The sequence below is a fragment of the Cynocephalus volans genome, chromosome 4, assembly GCF_027409185.1.
Source record: "Cynocephalus volans isolate mCynVol1 chromosome 4, mCynVol1.pri, whole genome shotgun sequence".
Lineage (NCBI taxonomy): Eukaryota > Metazoa > Chordata > Mammalia > Dermoptera > Cynocephalidae > Cynocephalus > Cynocephalus volans.
The window spans coordinates 89488243-89508712 of NC_084463.1; the positions used below are offsets into that span (position 1 = coordinate 89488243).

The following is a 20470-nucleotide window of genomic DNA, read 5'->3' on the forward strand; positions in this document are numbered from 1 at the left end:
GTACAAAATTAAAGATCACGGAGAAGAGTGACAGGGAGGGTTAGCAAATTATAGCAAAGAATAGTGGTAGAGTGACATATATACCGAACCTCAAAAGAAGTGTTTTTAAGTGAGAATGGTGGAATAATGATCTGGAAGAGGCATTGGGTTGCTGAAAGCATGTGGGCCCTACAGAATGTGGGAGCATAAAAGAATAAGTACCATACACTTGAGATGGCTACAGGGAAAGTAGGGTCTTTGTGGGAAGAACCAGGTGCCGGTCAAGACCAGAGAGTAAAGGGAACTTTCAACAATGGCATTTGCTTACTGTTGTTTCAGAGGGCATGGTTGGAAGGCTTGGGCAGAGGAGGAAAGGGCTAGGAAGCACTGAACACATTGGGTTTTAAAGTATAGAAAAAACTTAAAGGTGTTCAACTGGTGGTGACACTATCCCCCAAAGGGTGTGGGGAAACATAACCAGTGTTTTTGACTTCTACAGTGACTGAAGAATGTTAGGTTAGCAGCATTTGAGATCGAGGGAACAGGAATGCCAACATGCTGCAGGGCTCAAGACAATGCAGCACAAATGTTCCTACCCAAAATGCGAATAATGTCCCCCATCAATGATGAAAGAAGCTTACATCTTACATCACCAGGAAATACAGAAACGTGACACATGGTGGTATTAACAGGACTCGAGGATCCAAATGGAATGCTGAGGTCACATTCAGGCAGTCACAGTGTCCTTGGCTTGTGGTATCCTTAAGAGGGAAGTGGTAATTGCTTTCAACAGGGACGTAGTAGTTTAGACCTGATATAGTTGGTGCAAGGGAGATCTGCCTATCAGTGGAATATTTTTATATAACAAATTAATACCCTCAAATTTATTTTTTAAATCTTTTGATATTCATTATAAATAATGTGATGTTACAGAAGAATAGGCTTGAATTGTAAACTGGCTGCCTATCATTCGGCACCCTCAGAGGGTAAGATGTGTAGCCAGTGGTATGCAAACCTCTAAATTTTTCTTAGAAACATTTCTAATTGAACTACTTCATTTGGGAAGAAACTGACAGGGACCAGCTTGAGCCCACTGTCATGATTCTGAATACTTCAATATAGAAATACAAAATGTACTTTCATTTCTGTCACTAATGCCACGCAAGTAAATGAATAGATTCTTGAAATTTTGATTTTAAATGTAATTGTGACCTTTAGAAATAACAACTGGTTTAAAAGTGGTTATAAAGTGTAAGTAAAATGGACAGCTGATATACTTCAGTTCCTAAAGAACATTTATAAGGAAAGTGGTTTTATTTTGCAGCTTTCAATCATAGTGAAAAGACTTCATCATCTTATATGTGATGAGGCTTTCTGGGCTCCTGACATCTTCATCAAATTTTACTGGCATTTCCTTCTCTTGAGAATGAATGGGCATTTTCTTGCTCTGCACACTCATTAGCTTCACTTCCAGGGGCCCCAATTTTACATAATCCTATGGTGAACAGACAGAGAAGAGAAAAGGAGAGGTTATTCAGCAAGTTACCAGCATTTATAGATGAGGTTTTCTTTATTGGTAGTTAACTTTTACCTGACAGGTATCATTACCTTCCTAATTGCCTGAATGCTGGATAACACATGAAATATTTGAGAGTGACCATAAATACAAAAACAACAATGCGGTAAACTTATATACCCAGTGGGAAGGCAAGATCTCCCAAAGAACAGGCAGCAAGACTGGCCAGCTTGTCTTACAAGGGTGATGAGGAGGGGCACTGGCTAGACTGGGGAGAGAGATTCTCTGCAAGCTCTTTAATTGGTGAAAGGGTATTGGTTATATATACATAGCCTTCTGGTGGCCAGGATATAACCACAGCAGAGTTTTCTATGTTATTCAAGAACAGAGGGGAATATTCTGCAGAAGCTGCTTGACTCTAAATATTCTAATATTGAGGGCCGAGCCCGTGGCGCACTCGGGAGAGTGTGGCACTGGGAGCGCGGTGACGCTCCAGCTGCGGGCTCGGATTCTATATAGGAATGGCCGGTGCACTCACTGGCTGAGCGCCGGTCACGAATAAGACAAAAAAATAAAAATAAAATAAATAAATAAATAAATATTCTAATATTGAGCAAATTCTCCAAGAATTTCACACTTTTCACAGGATCTTTGGTTATTATATAGTTTGGTACATTTTGCCAAACTAACTATAGTCTAAAATATCAACAAACAGAATTAGAAGTCAAATTTAAATGAAACCCCATGATCAACCTCAAACTGGATTGACATGGCTCAGGCCCTATCTGACATCCCTTCCTTTGGGAAACCTCCTGCTGTGAATGATTGAATCATGTTCCCAAAGTTCATATATTAGAAGCTTAATTCCCACTGTAACTGCTGAGGGTGGGAAATCCTACTATGGTAATTGAAAGGTAGAGCCTTGAAGAGGTGATTGGGTTGTAACTCTGTGCCACAGAGAATGGATTAATAACAGTGGTCAAGGGCATGGTTCTGAGGGCTTTAAAAGGAGAGCACATGAGAGTCTCTCTCTCTGTGCTCCACAATTTTCTGCCATGTGAAACCACTGCATTGCTGTAAAGCTGCCGCCAAAGAAGAACCTTGCCAGATGTGTTCCCTGGACTTTGGACTTCTCAGCCTCCAAAACTGTAAGCAATAAATTTTGTTTTCTGTGAAATCACCCAGTTCCAGGTATTTAGTTATAAGCAACAGAAATGGACTAATATAGTATGTGTAGCAGTTTGTACTTTCCAAAGATGGCCTAATATATGATGCCGACACTCCTCCCTCAAGATATAGCAGCTATGTTCCTTCCCCTTGGGTGAAACTTTGTAACGACATCAACCTTAGAATATGATGGAGGTGATGGTGTATGATTTTTAATGCTAAATCATACAAAGCAATGCAGCTTTCATCTTGGTCTTTGGGATTGCTTTCTCTGGAAGAAGCCAGACACCATAACACAGGGACACTTAGGTCACCCTGTGGAGAGGCCCATGTGAAGAAGAACTCAGGCCCTCAGCTTAGCCAGCACCAACTTGCAGCCATCTCAGTAAGCCCCCTTGGAAATGGATCCTCCTGCCCCAATTAAGCCTGCAGATGAGTGCAGCCCCAGCCAACACATGACTGCAATTGCCTGAGACCCAAGTAAGAACTGTTCAGTGGAGCCCTTCCTGAATTCCTAACCAACAGCAGCCCTGAAAGAGAATAAATGATTATTGTTGTGAGCCACTAGGTGTGGGGATGATTTGTATGCAGCATTAGATAACTTACACTGCATGCTAGTAATGGAGGTTTATAAATGAACATATGTAGCAAATTCGGCAAGGGCAGGAGTGAAAATAGTATCTACAGAGTGACGTAAATGGTGGGCCAACTTTACTAATAATTGCAAATAGAATTTTTCAGTATCCATATCTTAGGTTAATTTTCTCCATTAATTAATGAAACAGCATTCTCAGTAGTCAAGTTATGTTTTCATGAATACTACCTTGAAATCCTGCTCATCCTCATATAGTAAGTATTTCGTATCAGGGCCCCCGAACTCTGTGCTTGAGCTCTCTGCATCTATCTTCACATATCGAACATCTCTGACGCTATCTTCGGTACTAAGATGAAAGGCACTGCTAAGTGGTGAGCTTCCCATTTCTAGGGGTGGCAATTTTGACTTCTCTCCTGGGATGAATACAAAGAAATTAATTATGTATACATTTTGAACAGATAAAAATGCAGTACATACTTCGTCACGTTTTTAATTTGAAAGCATTTTGAGAATTAGAAACGTAGAATTTATGTATTAAAGAGGGAGTCTCACTTTTAGAAACTCTTAAGTTGTATTTCCTGCTGTGAGCTGATAAGTTACAGCAATTATACGAGAACCTACATGTGTGCTGGCATTTCGGATGGCTCAGGTGGGCCCCAAGCCCCAGTGAAGACAACACTCCATCCCTCTCCCCTCTCCACCAGTAACTATTTAATTCACTGTGAAACACAGTGACTTCAATTTGAAAATGGAACTAGAGAGAGAGATAGGTTAGGATAAGCACTGAAAGGAAAAAGAGAAATCTAGCAGAGCTGGCATGTAACTATTCCCTGAATAGCTCTTGTATGTGGGGTGCTTGCCCATAACAGATGCTCAATAAGTGTTTGTTAAATTGAAAAAAATAATCACCAATATTACAGTAAAATAATACCTAATACCTGTATATGTCTCTGACAACTCCAAAGGCATTTCTTTAGGTGGCTCTTCCAGTCCAGCAGCTTGGGTAAGATATAGTCGCCTAAAAGAACAAACATGAAAACCAGTCTGTCAGTCAATAAATATTGTATTACGTGTTCAGTAGTGTCTATCTCTCTGCTAGGTGCTGGAGACACATAGATGAAAAATGACACATAGTTTTCATGCTTGAGGGGCATAAGGCCCACTGGTGTGCAATACAGTCTTACAATGTTTTAAGGTGATGACTTGCACCATGCTGAGTAATGCTGGGGGCAGAAAGAAGCAGCACTTGTGTTTGCCTCAGGAGTAAGGGAGGGTTTCCTGGAGGAGATGAAACCTGAGCTGAGTCTTGAAGAACCAGGAGATGTTTGCCAGGGGAGAGCTGGTGGTGAGGGAAGGGCATTCCAAGATAAGAGAATAACACTTACAGTCCTAGAAATGAAAGTGAGCATGATACCAGACAGGTTGCTGTTGTAGTAATTCAGGTGACGAATGCTAGTGGCCTGAATGGGATGAATTTGAGAAGAAGAGAAAAAGAGAAAGAAAGTGGCAGTAGGAATACAAGATGCCATGTAGGTCCTGGCTTTCACTAACTGGCATGTTTTAGCTACTGGCCTGATGAATTGATATGTGTATGCTGTTGTAGCTCTCTGAGCATGTATTAAATTCCGTGCTCTCCATTTCAGAATGCCCACTGAATTTTCAATTAGAAAATATGATGCCTTGAACCCTCTGTATGGCATTTCCATGAGGTTTGCCTGAAAACAGCATGAAGCAATTGGACCCTCACAGATGTGCAAACAACCCTTCATGCTTAGTAGCTCAGCAACCAGAGTGAATCCCCTGAATTAGGGGCTGTTAGTTATTTAAGGAACATGAATAAAATGTTATCCACATGCTTATGGCTCCAGCAGATACTGTAACTACATACAACATTTACATCTGTAAAATCTTCTAAAGACTTAGCTTAATAAAGTTTCACATGTAGCTCTTGTCTGCAGGTAGACATGTCTGAGGCCATGGAATTCTTTTCTTTCCTGGTTTTACCATTTTGAATAATCAAGATCTTTCTAAATACCATAACCTTCATAAATCTAGCATTCTCTCTTAATCATTAGTTTATTGTCACTTGCGTACCACTGCAGGCCAGCAACACTTGATATTTAATGATATAGAAAATATTTTAAAAGATGTTATATCAAGTTAGTGTTAGATAGAGTTGTAGGGACTGGCCCACTTAGCCTCAGCCCTGTGGCACTGGAGTCCTGGGACAGTCATTTCTGGCCGACGGTAGCCTTTTCTGCTTACCCCAATGTGTCAAACAAATCCTTTGACATTCCATGTGAGTCATGATGGAAAAAAAAATTGGGGGAGCTCTGCATGGGAAATGTAGTAACTCTGTTAACCAGATTACCCCATTCCTTGTCCAAATAGGAAAGTAGGACTTTTTATATATCCACTGAGCACATTTCATGTCTGGTTCTTATCACCCCACTAGTATTATACAAGACTGAATTCTCAACAAAGAGGTGGAAATGGCAGTTACTCTAAAATATACAATGAATGTTTTATTTCTTTGACTTGGATATGGGTACAGTAAAAGTGCCTGAATACTTCAGGTTATTCTTCTGATAAGAAGTCTAATCCATAATTGAGGGTTTACACATTTCCCCATTTCTTTATGGAAATCTTTCTAAAATGTCCTAAACAGCTTCCTCGAGGAGTTAACAACCTGAGAAGGGAGCAGATGTTAAATAAGTAATCACAAGTATGACAAAGGTTGGTTACAAAGGAAAAGTTCAGGGTGCTATGGAAGTGTGTTCCAGGGGTATCTAACCCGTTCCGACAAATGCCACCCATGCTGTTTCATTTCCCTTAGAAAGATTTTGATTTCATCAACTCTGAAGCACTCCACACTTCTCACTAAAAAAAAAACCATTAAAGCATTGATGAACAACGTGGATTTTACTGAAGATTTCTGTGGGAAAGACAGAGGGTAGGGTTAAATTGCATACTATCCAACAAACGACTTAATGAATATCCCCATTAAAAGTTTCTCATCTCCCTTCCTGTCCTTACCAACTTCTCTCTGGCCAATGAAAGAATTCCTTTTGTTATAGTCATTAGCACTTCACATCCAAGTCAGCACCAAATCACATATGCCAGCCTGAGCAGACGGAAGCAGAGGAGCGGGGCTGGCAGTTTAGAGAGAAGCACTTCCCTAAGGTTTAGCTGGTTCAGAAAAGAGGACGGGGACAGTGGACAGCACAGGGATAGCAGCGCTTAGAAGCCACAACCAGCAACAGCTGGCAGAGATTAGACATGATCACAGAGAAGGCAGGCGGCAGCCACAGATGACAAGGGTTAGAGGCAGACAGGAATGTGGAGCTGGAGACCTGACCACAGAAAGGAGGGCTGGCAGGAGAGAGCACTGCCTACCCGGGCACAATGAGGCACCTACCCTTTGGGGACCCTCCAGGGCATCAGCTCAAGAAACTAGAAGTACGGGAGTCCAGTAATCAATCAGTTCATTCAGCTTCACTTCCTACATCATCTATACTGATATCTGCTTTCCCTGGGGCCCACCCAGCTTTTAGCCTGTAAAGGAATTACACTATGTCTCAGTTTCTCTACTCTTATATCCTGACAACCATCACTTAGCCTGGCAAACAAAGAACCCACAGCTTACAAAGAATCCACTCTTTTTTCCTAACTCATTAGGAAGTATGTAAACAACAAGTACTTTACCGTGTCTCAAATAGTATTTTTCCATGTTACACAAGCAACAGGAGCTACTTGGGTAGAAATTTTTTCTGGCTCTTCCACCATATTCAACTTTAACTCCTAGACCTAGATATTTCTCTCCCATACTTACACATATACACCCTACATCCGTGTAATTTCCCCTCTCTTCCCCAACATGCTACTATGTAGCTATCTTATTTTTGACTACTTGTCCAAATTATAAATGCCACTCCACATTTAATTCCATATTCCAGGGCCCTAGTTTTCCATTAAGATTGGTACATTAAGACTCTTTGTCAGGTAAAAAAAAAAAAATCTATCAAAAAATACAAAGCCATATATACATTTGGTTTCACTTGTGCAGAAACAAATGTGACTTGGAATGCCAGGCTATTTTCCCTGTCTACAAAGTAGTTTGACTCTTTCATTAAAGGAAATAATTCTATAATCCACAAGGTAACCAGAAGTCCAGTACTCCTCCAAGAAGCTTCCAGAAAGTTGATCTTCCCTCCCTTTGTGCTAACTCTGCACTTCATACATCTTCTGCTGCACTGTTAATATGTTTATTTCATGATCCTTTCCCCTACTGGCCTGGAGGCTTCTGAAGACTGGCGGTTGTGATGTTCAGGTTGTATTAGCTATTTTGACTATAGCATATTGCTAGAAAGAAACAAGTCAAAGTTTACACTGTATCATTGGTCAATAGTAATAATTTTATACCTTCATTGTGGCCATTTTGTGAATTTCTTTTTGACTATAGCAATCTGCCTGGAGCACTGAAGAATTAATCAATCTTTAAAAAAAAAAACACACAACTTTTTACAGATACAAATGTTTACAAAATACTTTCTAAATATGTTAATGATTTTCACCTGGGTATTTTGAGATCCACAAGTCTACAGCTGAATAGTTGATCAATAAGCACCAAATTTTCTTCTTCAAGTTCATGAATAGCATTTTCTAATTCTTCAACTTCCTTCCTGTGAATTGCAATCTGTTCTCAGAAGAAGAGAATGGATGTTGGTACTTACTGATTTAGTTTTATTAATAATAGTCTTCTATAACAAATTCAACTCCTAAAAGTGTGTTTGCCTGAGGGAATGATCTATCGGGTATTATTTATTACTGGGTTTGCTTTGTCCTTCCTCTCTAACAAGGAACGGTAGGAACTCTTTTCTAGGTCCTCAGTAGAACTTGTTTGCATGATTAGGCAGTTATTACAGAATGGCAGGTGTTGTCTTTTATTACCCTTCAAAAACACTGCTGACATATATGAGCTAGAGGCAGATATATATAAAAAAAAGGCTAATGAATTTAGCAGTATGGTTAACTTAGCTAAATGAGGATCTTTCTAAGGGTAATTATATATAATAAAATGAAAACTAATAACACTGGAAAAATGTTATAGAATCGTATTTTTAAAAAGAGAAGCACAGGCCTCGTAGCCTGTTCTGTCAGCCTCTATAATACTTTATGTTCTCTCTAAGTGCTGGGGTAGTTCTGAGAAATGTCAGGTAGGTGAACTATTGTTTGTTCATTCATTCGTTCAATTGTATTGTATGCCTACTATATGCCAGAAACTATATTATATTTTGGGAACAAATGATCAACAAGATACAAGGACCCTCTAGGATCTCTTAGCCTAGTGGGAAAGATGGTGATGAAAACAGAAAACAGTGTGATAAAAACCACAGTGGAAGCTGTGCAGGTGCTGTGGGAGGAGAGAGGGGTTTCCCCAATTTGTCAGGTGTCAGGGGATAAGGGAAAATTAATAGAAAAGGTGACATCTAATCTAGATCTTGAAAGCCAAGTAGGGATTCCCCAGGCAGACACGGGTGCATTCTAGGCAGAAGAAACCACATGTGCCAAGGCACAATTATTTTAATGTGGATAGATACAAAGTGGGAGTGAGAAGTAGGAGAGGAAATGCACATTTAGAGAAGAGCCAAAGAATGCTAGAGTCTGGATTTTATCTTGTAGGTGACGGAAGGTCTTTGCTAGACATAGCAGGCTTAGTTAATGTCTACTGAAGAGATATGGCTAAATCAAATATGAACAAAATTTGATGGTTCTGTTGAAAGAGTTCTCGTCAGTCTTTAAGAAGTGTATTCTTTAAGAAGTGAAGTCTTTTTGTCTAAAGAAGGCTTAAAAGAATATATAGAAGAATGTTGCTAGATAGAATCCTGGACTCACCTCTCTGCTACCCAAAGCAGCATGAGCTATACAGGTGCTGAATCAGGAGGTGCTCATGGGGAGAGATCAGGACAACAGAAGAATTAGAAGTAAGAATATAGGGCTGGCTGGTTAACTCAGTTGGTTAGAGCGTAGCCTTATAGCACCAAGGTCATGGGTTCAGATCCCTGTACAGGCCAGCCACAAAAAAAGAAAAAAAGTAGGAGTATAAAATAGAAAGTTGGTTGGTTGGTGAGAACAATAGAAAGATAAACTGGATGAAGTAATAAGAGTCTTGAGGGAACATGATGAAATAAAGAAGGTACAGGGATTTTTATATTCAGTATCTCTTGGCAACCTCTGACTGAGATGGGTACATAGAAGGAAATGACTAACACTTTCTGCTGTGTCACTGAGATTTAATTGTATTTTAGAATCTTGAAGCATTCAGTATGTTACCATGTGCATATCTCTGTCACATAAGTCATCCATTAAATGTGTGAATTCTTATTATGGGCAAGGTTCTGAGCTAGATGTAGAAGGACATTCAAAGGTGAATAAGGCATGGCTCCTTCCCTCAAGAAGCTTATGATCCAGTGAACAAAAGTACAAATAATTATAGCATAAAGCAATACCAGTATCATAAAAAAGGCTTAAATATTGCTGGTGGCAGTACTGGAGTTAGAAAGAAAAGCATGAATCATTTATCTGCCTCAAAAAATTTAGCAAAACCATTTAAGTCCATAATACTAAATTACAAAGTGAGTTGGTGTTTGAGGATCTCATATGCTGAGAGATAATTAACTTGATTACAAGCTTGAATGCCTTAAGGAAAAGTTTATGATTTTCAAATGTCAAAGGATGAGAAAGAAATTATAGTTAGAGGCTGTAAACAGAAGGAATTAATAGAACATTTGGAAATGTTTGACCTAAGGGCTTGGCATGCTTGGGAGGCAGCACACACAGTTCTTGGTCTCTTTCCAAAGCTGGGATTAAGGATCCTTTTGGGAAGTTAACATACAGTCTTTCAGGATGTCTAAGGATATCCTATGACATCACCTACTCCCTTAGGTACTAAGTAATATGCTCATCAATTGCTATCGCCCTCCCAGCCTTTTGAAATGATAGGGAAATGAAAACGAGTTTTGTAACCATAAATACCTTTGGATTTGCTACTCCCCTCAAACACACTAGAAATGTACACAGAAATTGGGAAAGATAATTTAGTTAAAATTATTATAAGTCAGAGACCTAGGATCCTGAATAAAATATATGTTCCTGAAATTTTCTCCTGAAAGATCCAAGTTAGCCTTATTCCTCCTAATTGACACTCTGACTGCTGACTTCTTTGAATCTCTGGTTGTCTAGTTTCTTTGGCTTTCCATTTGTGAAGTTGGTCTAAGTCATTTGGAAATTTCAATTTTCTTCATTTTCCTAGGGAGCATACTAAATAAAACTTGATAATGAAAATCATGCAATAGGACATTTCTGTATCCTTCCCAGAGATCTAAGTTTTTGGTATTGTTGAGAGATAGTTAAATGAAGAAATATTTTCAGGAGATCCATTATTAAATATCCTTTGTTACCCATTCTAAACCTTCCCAAAGAAGTTAACTGGCATACATTGTTCTGTTTCCAGGCAATTTTCATTTCTTGTGGTAGTCCTTATAAAAATAAATAGTTTTAATGATTTTTGTGAGTAAATTTAATACTGCTAAAATGAATATTTTGGGGGTTTGTTTTGTTTTATTTTATTTAAACAATATAGAAATGTATTATGATGAACTCTTGAAAACAAAAATGTTCTTAACTACCTGATTTAGAAAATTCAAAACTGTCAGAAGAAATGCAGAAAAGAAAGTAAGGAAAAAAAGCTTAGATCATAATGAGAAATGAGTTTTGAGCTTGATTTCAATCTCCATAACAAAGTCTGTCAAAGAAAATGAATTATAATTACATATTTAACAAGTTACACGATATATATAAAAAGATTATTATTCCCTAAAAGAATCAGGTAAAGTTAATGTTTGATTAAAATATTCACATCAATGGTGCTTTGCAGACTGTTTAATAGTCTTTTTTTTTTTTTTTTTGATTCTTTAAAAAGATCAGTAAAATTCGCAAACCTTTACCTAGACTGACCAGGAAAAAGAGAGATGACAGAAATTACTAAAATCAGAAAGCAGGGCATGGTAGAGCAGTTGCTTCTTCTGTTAGGCTGGAGTGGGCTTTGAAGAAAAAGATGTCCTCTTCTTTATCTAGTGTCCCCTGGTGACTCTCCTGTGTCACTGCAGTTGAGTGTCTGGTAGTCCACCTGAGCAGTAGCTGTGGCTACTGCTGTGGCATTGAGCAACTTTTGCAGCAGCCATGGCTATGGTGGCGGCTGTGGTAGGACACTCATGAGAAGGTGATGTTTTGGGTGTACTCCTTGTCTGTTTCCTGGTGGGGGATACCGCCCTTGGCTCCTACCTAGGACCCGGGGCATGCTCTGTTTCATGCCTGCTTCCAGGCAGAGGGGGTTGTCCTCGGCTCCTGCCTAAGGACCTAAATTGAAAATTTATGAACTAAGGAGAAATTAAGTTTCCATCAAATTATTTGTCCTTTATTACAAAGCTCTTTTTGCTCATGATTCAGTAAAACTTGACATTTTTCTGTCTTTTATTTCCACTGAATTATGAGAAGTAAAAAAATAAAACATAATTTGTGACTTTAGCAGGAAGAGTCAAGGCACCAAAACAGCCCTTCTTATCAAATATAAATTTTTGTAGTTGTTTTCCTTAAATCTAAGATCTATGACATAAAATTAAGAGTTGAATAGTTAAATTATTATGATTAGGATCACACTATTATACTAATAAAAGTATAAGAACTAAAATTCTCCTTAATATTCTTTAACTATTGAGCTCACCTTGAGTTTATTTGGTTTTTGGTTTGGGGCACCTGGCCAGTAAGGGGGTCGGAACCTTGACCTTGGTGTTGTTATACCACACTGTAACCAACTGAGCTAACCAGCCAACCCTTCACCTTGAGTTTTAAAATTGTTGATACCTTTTTTATTTTTTATTTTTACAATGCAAAAGAGCCATAACCTTTACTAAAGTCTCTCATCCTTCCTGTAGCAGCTGCAGGCAACCCCACACTTGGGCCACAGAAAGCCATGAAAAGTTGGTCTCCCTTCACATAGGATATGGTCTGAGTTGCCATTTTATAAAACTTGCCAGTTCCTTTTAGCTTTCTTTCATTATTATTATTTTAGTGAATCAAGCACTAAAGGGACATGAGCCATTTAGGACATGTTTCAGACTCTGAATGATTTTTTCTTTTTAGTTTATTTAATATTATTATTATTTTACATTCTATGATGTTGTTGTGGAGCAGTTGGGGGGGATGGGGAGAGGGGAAGGGGGAAGAAAATAGGGTGGGAGAAGGAGGAAGGAGGAGGGGCGGGTTGAGGCCTGTGGCACGCCCCTCATTCCTGCAGGGGAGACCAGGGGGCGTTCCAACAGTGGCTCTGTCATCGCTGGGCTGGGTTCAGGTGTCGGGGGCATAGCTGAGGCCCCCAGCCCTCTCCCCTCCTGACTTGGTAGCCCGGGGGGCTTCTGGTCCTTCTAGGTTTTATAGGACTAGTTAATATCAAACTTTGTCTCTGGTCTGTGGGTATTTTGTTTTTTCTTTCACTTCTGTGTTGGATTATTTGCTGTTCTTACCACTTAAACTCTGCACTAGAACTAATTTGTCATCCTTTGCTTACTTCTAAAATGGGGGGACTTCCTGTGGGGACCAGTACTTGAGCTCTGTGGTTGACTTAAATTGCTGCTTTGCTGCTAATTCCCTGGGGAAGACTTTTTGTGCAGCTCAGGTTTTAATGGTTGGCTTTGTAGGTACTTCTGGATCTCCTGAGATCTGGTACACCTGGATTGTGTAGAAACTCTGGTCTGGACCTGAGTCTTTTCAGCAAACTGCACCTCCTGCAGTTCTATATTCCTGACCAGTCTCCATTGAGTGGTCCTGCACTGATTGGGGGGCAGATCAGCTGTCCTTGCTGTGCCCCAGTGTTCTCCCAGTGGCCCATCTCCCCCACTGCACATGCTTCAAACACTTCCAATGGGGTAGGATACAGAGGCTGCAGTAGGCAAATGGCTGTAACCATGGGTCGGTGCTGGCTGCAACACAATGTCCAAAAGGCCAGAGCAGTCTGCTTCAGAAGTCACCATTGCAGGGAGCAGACCAGTACACTTCCTCCATAGCAGAAAGGCATAGGGAACAAGGGTCCAAAGGAAAACCCGTGGATCTGAGCCTTCTGACATCCACAAATGGTCATGTAAACCCTCTTCCTTATACATTGTGTCCCTCTTGGAAAAGAGCAGAGGGAGGAAAGGAAATCTAAAAGACTGATCACTTACCCAAAGGTGATCATGCCATCCAAAAGAGGTGATTTAAGCCAGCAGAGAATGATTTGAGAATGATACTTTAGCCTTGCCCCTATCACCCAGGAGGAAGTCGGCTCACGAGGAAGACCAGATCAGTTTTAGACATGAAGAAACTTTGCACATACTCAAAGAAAATTTGAATGTATTGTGTGAATTGTAAACCAAATTATTTCTGGTTATTACTGAGATTATTTATGGTATTTGTTGAGTAACAGCTTATAATAATATTAGGACTCCACTTCAATTTCATTTTATCTCAGTCAGTCACAGTTCCATGCTTTCCCATGTCTTCAGTTCATAAATAAGTCATTTTCAGTGCAAAAAAATGAGAAGAAATTGTTTTGATAAATTACGCTCACCTCTCTTTTCAGCCAGTCATTCTCCCAGATCTCTCGATAACTGCCCTTGTCAATGAACCTTACAGCATTCTAAAACAAAGTTTCTGTATTAAGGAAGAGTTGCCACATGGGGATTCACAGTTGAAGCAATGGTGATGTACAATTAATTTAACTGATAATTCATTTCAAATTATGTTTTGCAATCACTTTGGTAACATATGTAAGAACTTTTGGTCCAGTTCCTCTCTCTTTACTATCCTATTGTATTATTTTTGCTGATTTATACTGTATAATACGGGTGATTTGGAGAACTGAACAATGTATGGCTGTCCATTCATTTGGCCACCATTGTGACTGAATCTGACTGCCATGGTGAAGTCAGTCATTAAATGACCTGCTCCACAATTAAGATGGCTAAACTGCAGTGATCAAACATTCTTCAGTTTTATAGTTGCCGATGTAATCCAACATATAGCAGAAGCATGAGTAGATTACATTACTCTCTTTTTAACTGGAAAAATTTCTGCCTGTCAGTAATAACAGTACACATATTTGCAAACCTAATAGTGAGTAGTTTCAGGGAAGCAGGCTGTAGCTAGATAATCTCGTGGAGAAAGGCATTTTAGAAAAAGAAAACAGGAAAAGCCTTATTTTGTCAGTAAGTAAGGTCCACAGAGGCCCACTTAGGTGCACAAAATGTAAATTCATTTTCAATTATTTGGATATTTATAGTTTTGCCCAAAAGAATTTTATAGTGGATGACAGATTATATTTCCCTGTGAGATGCTTTTCTATAGATGCCATGTTACAAATTTAATATTCAGTAATTGAAAGGCACAACTAAAAGAAGAAAAATTGAGAAAATATTCTAGATCATAAAAATGGACAAAGATTTTTTTAAAAATGTTAAGGGTAAATGTGTCTCTTAAGTCTTTAGAGTTGGAAGATTTGCAATAAAAATTTTCTTTGAATCGTGTCTATTAAATTAAGAGCGGTCCTATATTTCCTAGGAACCAGGAACTTTTATGCTCCTGCTACAACTAATAATCCTAGATTCCTCCAACATAGAATTTCATTTGAACAAAAGAAGTATCTCCTAACTGTAGGTAGTTGGCAAATGGCTTAATTCACTAACAATGGAGCAGTGGTTTCAACCTTGACTACACATTAGAATCTCCTGGAAGCTTTGAAAAATCCAGAAGCCCATCCCCGGGCAACATCCCAGGGTAATTACATTAGCATCTCTATGGGTGGGACACAGGCACCACCTGGGTTAAAAAAATTTCTCAGGTTACTCCAATGTGCAGCTAAGGTTGCACTGCACTGGACTATAGGAAGTTGAACTACATGCTAAAGTAGCCAGGTAAAATGAGGAAAATTCATTTAAAGATGTGAGAGTTTGACACTATGTAGAAAAAAGAAAATGTATAGTGTAGTGATTATGAGCAATGATCTTAAGGAGACTTCCTGAATTGAATCTCGATTCTCCCACTTGCTGTGGGCAAGTCACAAAATTTCTCTGTGCCTCAATCTCCTCATTAGCAAGTCCCTACAGCTTATTGGATTGCTGAGAAATTTAAATGTAAAATGCTTGGAAGAGTATTTGGAAATCCTCATGATAGATGCTTGAGTACATACTTAATTGATCTATATGCATGTTTAATCATCTTAACTATGGTCAGTCAGATCACTTACTGGTTGATTTCACCATTTGTTTAGATTCAGACAAAAGTGGCCAAATTGCATGGCAGACAAACCATTCATCACTTCTCCATAATCCTCTGTATTTGTGTAAATTAGTAAAAATCATGCAATAAGAGAGTAACGCTGAAAGAGCAACTGAACCAACAGGGATGCAACAAACAATAGTAACTGAAATTCAGAAAAGAAATTTTAAAAAGACCAGATGTTTATGATTCTGAAGAAAGGATGTTCCAGATGAAGAGATAATCCCAGAGGAGACCTCACTGATTTAGGAGATTGAGTTAGAAGAACTGTGAAAAAAAAAAGTCAGGTATTTTGTGTAAAACCAAGGAATCACAGAACATAGAAGATTGGAAATTATACCTCAAAAAATGTTCTATATCCCAAATTTTTAAAGCACCAGCTACATAGAATGTACTCTCTTAGGTTTGGATATGTAAGAGAGTACTTTTTAGATAAATTATACTTCATTCTATAATTAATCCAAAACTTTAATTTTAATATTTTATTATAGCCATTATTATTTACTTTAAAAAAAAACCTGAATAATAGTTTACTGAGCTCTTGCTCCTTGTGAGACACTTTGCTTCTTAAATCATCCCATTCAATCCCCATACTGACTCTTTAAGGTAAATACTATTATTGTCCCCATTTTATAGACTAGGGAACAGAAAAGTTAAGTAAAAAACTCAGTTACACAGCCAGTAAGTGGTAGAACTGTGATTTAAACTCAAACTACTTAACTTCAGAACCCAAGTTAATGTAATATACCACAAGAAAAAATAGGGGGGAAAGTATTGTTTTGTTTTTAAGAAAATTGAATAATAACCTGTGTGGCCCATTCCTTCTTTTGGTCCAGTTGCAACAAAGTTTCTCTGGTTATTCTCTTTCTAGTATCTTCCAGAGTGATTTTGTACTGTTCTTTAAAAAAAATAAAATAAAATTTAAAAAAATTAGAAGGCTCAACAAGGCTCATCCTAGATATGAAACTATATTAATCTTCCATGCATCTCACCCCTCTTTTCTACACATTTTATTTTCTGAATTTTCAGGGTAGATTTTTATTGAAGCATCTAGTTCCTGCAATGAGAAGAAATACTCTAATAATTTACTAACACCTTACTGTGAATTAGTTTAAGATCCCGCTCTTTGTGAAAATACAAAGAACGTTTGTATTTTCAAAGGATCGTATCTCCGAAGGGAGAGTTTCAAACACTTCAGGATTTGTGCGACAGTCGATCCTTCATATCACACAACTTACGATTCCACAACAGAAATATAAAGATTTTATTATCTGCTTCAGTAGCATCCTGTACATCTGATTATCTAACTAGATTTCCATTATTTTTCTTATGCGTTTCCTGGGGCAGGAAAGACAATGGGAGGAGAGTGTTAGACCTGGCTCTAAGTTAGGCTCAGAGCAAGAATGAAGGCCAGAGATGAACTGCAGGATTCTCTATCCTCTCCAGATTTTCTTATGCTCATTGATGGAGTTTGGATATATTGTCCTCCCAGAACTCATGTGGAAATTTGATCTCCAACGTGGCAGTGTTGGAAACTGATTGATTCATGAGGGCGGATCCCTCACGAATGGATTAATGCGCTCCCTGAGGGAGGGGGGATTAATGAGTGAGTCCTCGCTCTATTAGTTCCCACGAGAGCTGTTGTTTAAAAGACTCTGGCATCTTCTCTCTCTCTCTCTTGCTTCCTCTCGCCATGTGATCTGCTTGTACCCGCTGGCTGCCTGCGACTTTCCACCATGAGTAAGCAGCCTGAGGCCCGTGCCATATGCAACTGTCCCAGAATTGTAAGCCAAATAAACCTCTTTCCTTTATAAATTACCCAGTCTCAGGTATTCTGTCATAGCAACACGAAACGGACTAATACACTCATAAATGTCATTATTGAGAGAGCAAAGAATCATAAAATTTTAGGCCTTGAAAGATGCTTAGAGATCATTTACTCAACACCCCTTTTTAAGGAAAATGAGGCACAATGACATTAAAGCTGCTTTAGAGAATAAAGAGAAATAAAGCTGGATAAATAAGATCTAGTTTGTCCATTTTTTTTTTTTTTTTTTACCAGTAAGGGGATTGCAACACTCGGCACGGTGTGGTCTGCACCACGCTCAGCCAGTGAGCGCACCGGCCACTCCTATATAGGATCTGAACCTGTGGTCTCGGACCTACCAGCGCTGCACTCTCCTGAGGGAGCCACAGGGCCGGCCCTGTCCATTCTTTTTTTCAACAAATAATTATTAAGCCATTTCTATATGCCAGACACTATTGAAGACAATGGGCATACTGTTGATAAGACAGGCAAAACCCCCTGTCCTTGTGACATGTATATTCTAATGGGGAGGCCGGACCATAATTAAAAAGTAAATAATATTTCCGGGGGAGATGTGTGTGATGAAGCAAAATGAAATTTCTCTATTTTAGATAGGGTGATCAGTGAAAGTTTTTTTGAGGAAGTAACATTCAAGCAGAGACTGAATAAAGGAAAGCAGTCAGCAATGTGAAACACGAGGGAACTGTACTACTACAAATGAGTCAATCTGAGAATACTCAAAGTTAGTTGTGTTTTATTATAACATCTATGTTATATACCCCCATTAATTGTGTTTTATTTATAACATGCAGAATAATTATTTGAAAATCAGAAGGTATTTTCTCATACAAATGATGTTGAAAATCATGGTTGCTGTATCTCTGGACAAGTCTACAGAGGCCCGTTTTACTTGCTCTGTAACAAACAATAGTATTGTACTAACAGTGTTCTAGAACCTAACTGCCATTTAGAACCTTTTTGCAAAGGGACAATTTTCTTCATAGACCAAGGTAGTCAAAGCAGAATTCTCAGGGATCTTGTGCTATACAGAAGGAGATCTGCAGTTCTAGTCTTTTGATGAACCAGGAGCCAAACTAAGGCATCTACTGCAGGAACTAGGGGGCCAGGGAGCTGGGCAAGAGTCAAGCCCTCATCTATACTTTGTACAGACTTAACTGTTTCCCCTATTAGTTGAGAACTCTGAGAGCAGAAAGTAAAAACTTCTCTTCCACATTTTCCTATTACTGTGTCCCTAGGACACAATAGATATTGAAAAATATTTTGAAGAAAATTAAATTTGGCAATCTGCAAGTCTTTGGTGGCCAGTGATCTGAGGCTTCAGCACCAGGATAGCAGCAGCAAATGATGGTTTGTCATTGGCGGCTTTGATGGAGAGGGGAAGGGGAAGTAAAAAGAGGAGGAGAGCTCTCCCAAGCTGCAGAGTAGTTAGAAAAGGGGTCGGGAAAGATCAGTTTCTGCCTCTAATTGACTTGACTGAGGCAGTGGCTCATAAAACAGAGTTCATTAGGTTTGGGGAACTAATCTAACTTGACAACTGGAGAATAAGATATGGAAGTCTTTAGTATTCCAACCTGCATATGCTTATCTATATAACCTGCACTTTTCTTACTCTCATTCGAAGTAATCACTTGAATATTTTAATCCTTCCAATGTCATTTCTGATGGAATTTCTTTTCCAATTCAGGACATAGCCCATCAGGTTAATGCTAGTTATTTACTTGCAACTTCTACCCAAACAAAACACAACAGTCAATCTAAAAGTTGCAATGAATCAGGAGTTTAACTATAATGGATTTTACATTCTTGACACCTGAAAGAAACCATTAAAGCTGGAGCTTGATAACACTAAACATTAATTCTTTGCTGTTTTTAAGTCATAAAAAAAGATTACCAAATATCTTCTGACTGAAGTTGTAGCTCTTTCTATTGCCATATTAATACCAAAAAGGCTTTATTAACATTTGGCTCTGTTCCAAATTTCATATAAAATTCTGTGGACTATTTTTCTTAAAAGCAGAGTAACCACCACAAGGGTGAATGTGAAAGTCTCATTGTTATCCTTTGTGAATCATATGATGCTTCGGGTAGCAATTATTAACCATTCATTTGTGAATGTAGCCCAAGAGAGTGGGGGTGTGTAAAAGTCTCCTTCTCATAAAAGTTCGAGACACTGCAAGTATGGGAGCTTGGGAAATTATGACTTTGTGCCATTAAGACTCCTCGCTGCTCAGGTGCCCGGTCTAATGTCAGTTCTCAGAAACTGACCCCAAACCACACTGGCTGAAGCTTGCTTTGCATTGTTCTGCCTTGTTGTGTCTGGCTCTGTTTTGGTTTACTCCTCCCCAGATTGCTGGGAGTCTTGTTGTGCAATCTTCTCTCACTTCTGGGTGTCACACAGCTTCATTGTGCTGGTCCTCTCTTGTGGTGGTGGCCTCCTTTCAGCCCCCTCTGCAGAAAATTGAGCAGAGGCAGGTGGAAATACTGGCCAGGTCGCAATTTCTTTAGGCACAGTCTGTGTTAAACAGCCATCCCTACCTCACTGAATCACAGAGCTGGGAGGTTTATTTGCAGCATATGAATTTAGGGGTCTGACACACCTGGTTCAAATCCTGTTAGTAACTTTGTGAGTTTGGTTAAGGCAATTAACTTCTCATCTCTAAACTGGGCATAATTATATCTAACCCAAAGGAACTTGAAAGGATTAGATAAGACTTGGAAAAGCAGATGCTGGAAATGTGAGTCCTCTTGGAGATCAACCAGGGACTCTCATTTTATAATGAGAAAATTAACATTCAAATTAACATTCAAATAAATAATGTCATTTTTTGTAAGTGGACTTTAACCCAAGTCTTTTAATTTGCTTTTGTGTACAGAGAAATTTTAAGGATCCCTGTCTTGTGCCCCTGATGAAGGACAAAAATAAAAATACTCTGTGACTGTAATTATCTAATGACTTGTAATAATCTTGTACTTTCTCTAATCCTGGACCTAACCTAAGGTTCCCTTTCCTTTTATT

General features: G+C 38.9%; 1 protein-coding gene across 1 annotated transcript in view; it reads right to left on the reverse strand.

Annotated features, from left to right (window-relative positions):
• Window positions 1–1306: 1306 nt before the first annotated feature.
• The window catches only part of CCDC83 (coiled-coil domain containing 83), a 45459-nt gene continuing 26295 nt past the window's right edge, over window positions 1307–20470 (reverse strand). Inside the window, exons 5-10 of the mRNA XM_063094870.1 lie at window positions 16433–16524; window positions 13921–13989; window positions 7832–7953; window positions 4196–4275; window positions 3486–3670; window positions 1307–1474 (exon numbers count right to left, since the gene is read on the reverse strand). Of these exons, the coding sequence (XP_062950940.1) occupies window positions 1307–1474; window positions 3486–3670; window positions 4196–4275; window positions 7832–7953; window positions 13921–13989; window positions 16433–16524 (716 nt within the window). The remainder of the gene's footprint in view (window positions 1475–3485; window positions 3671–4195; window positions 4276–7831; window positions 7954–13920; window positions 13990–16432; window positions 16525–20470) is intronic.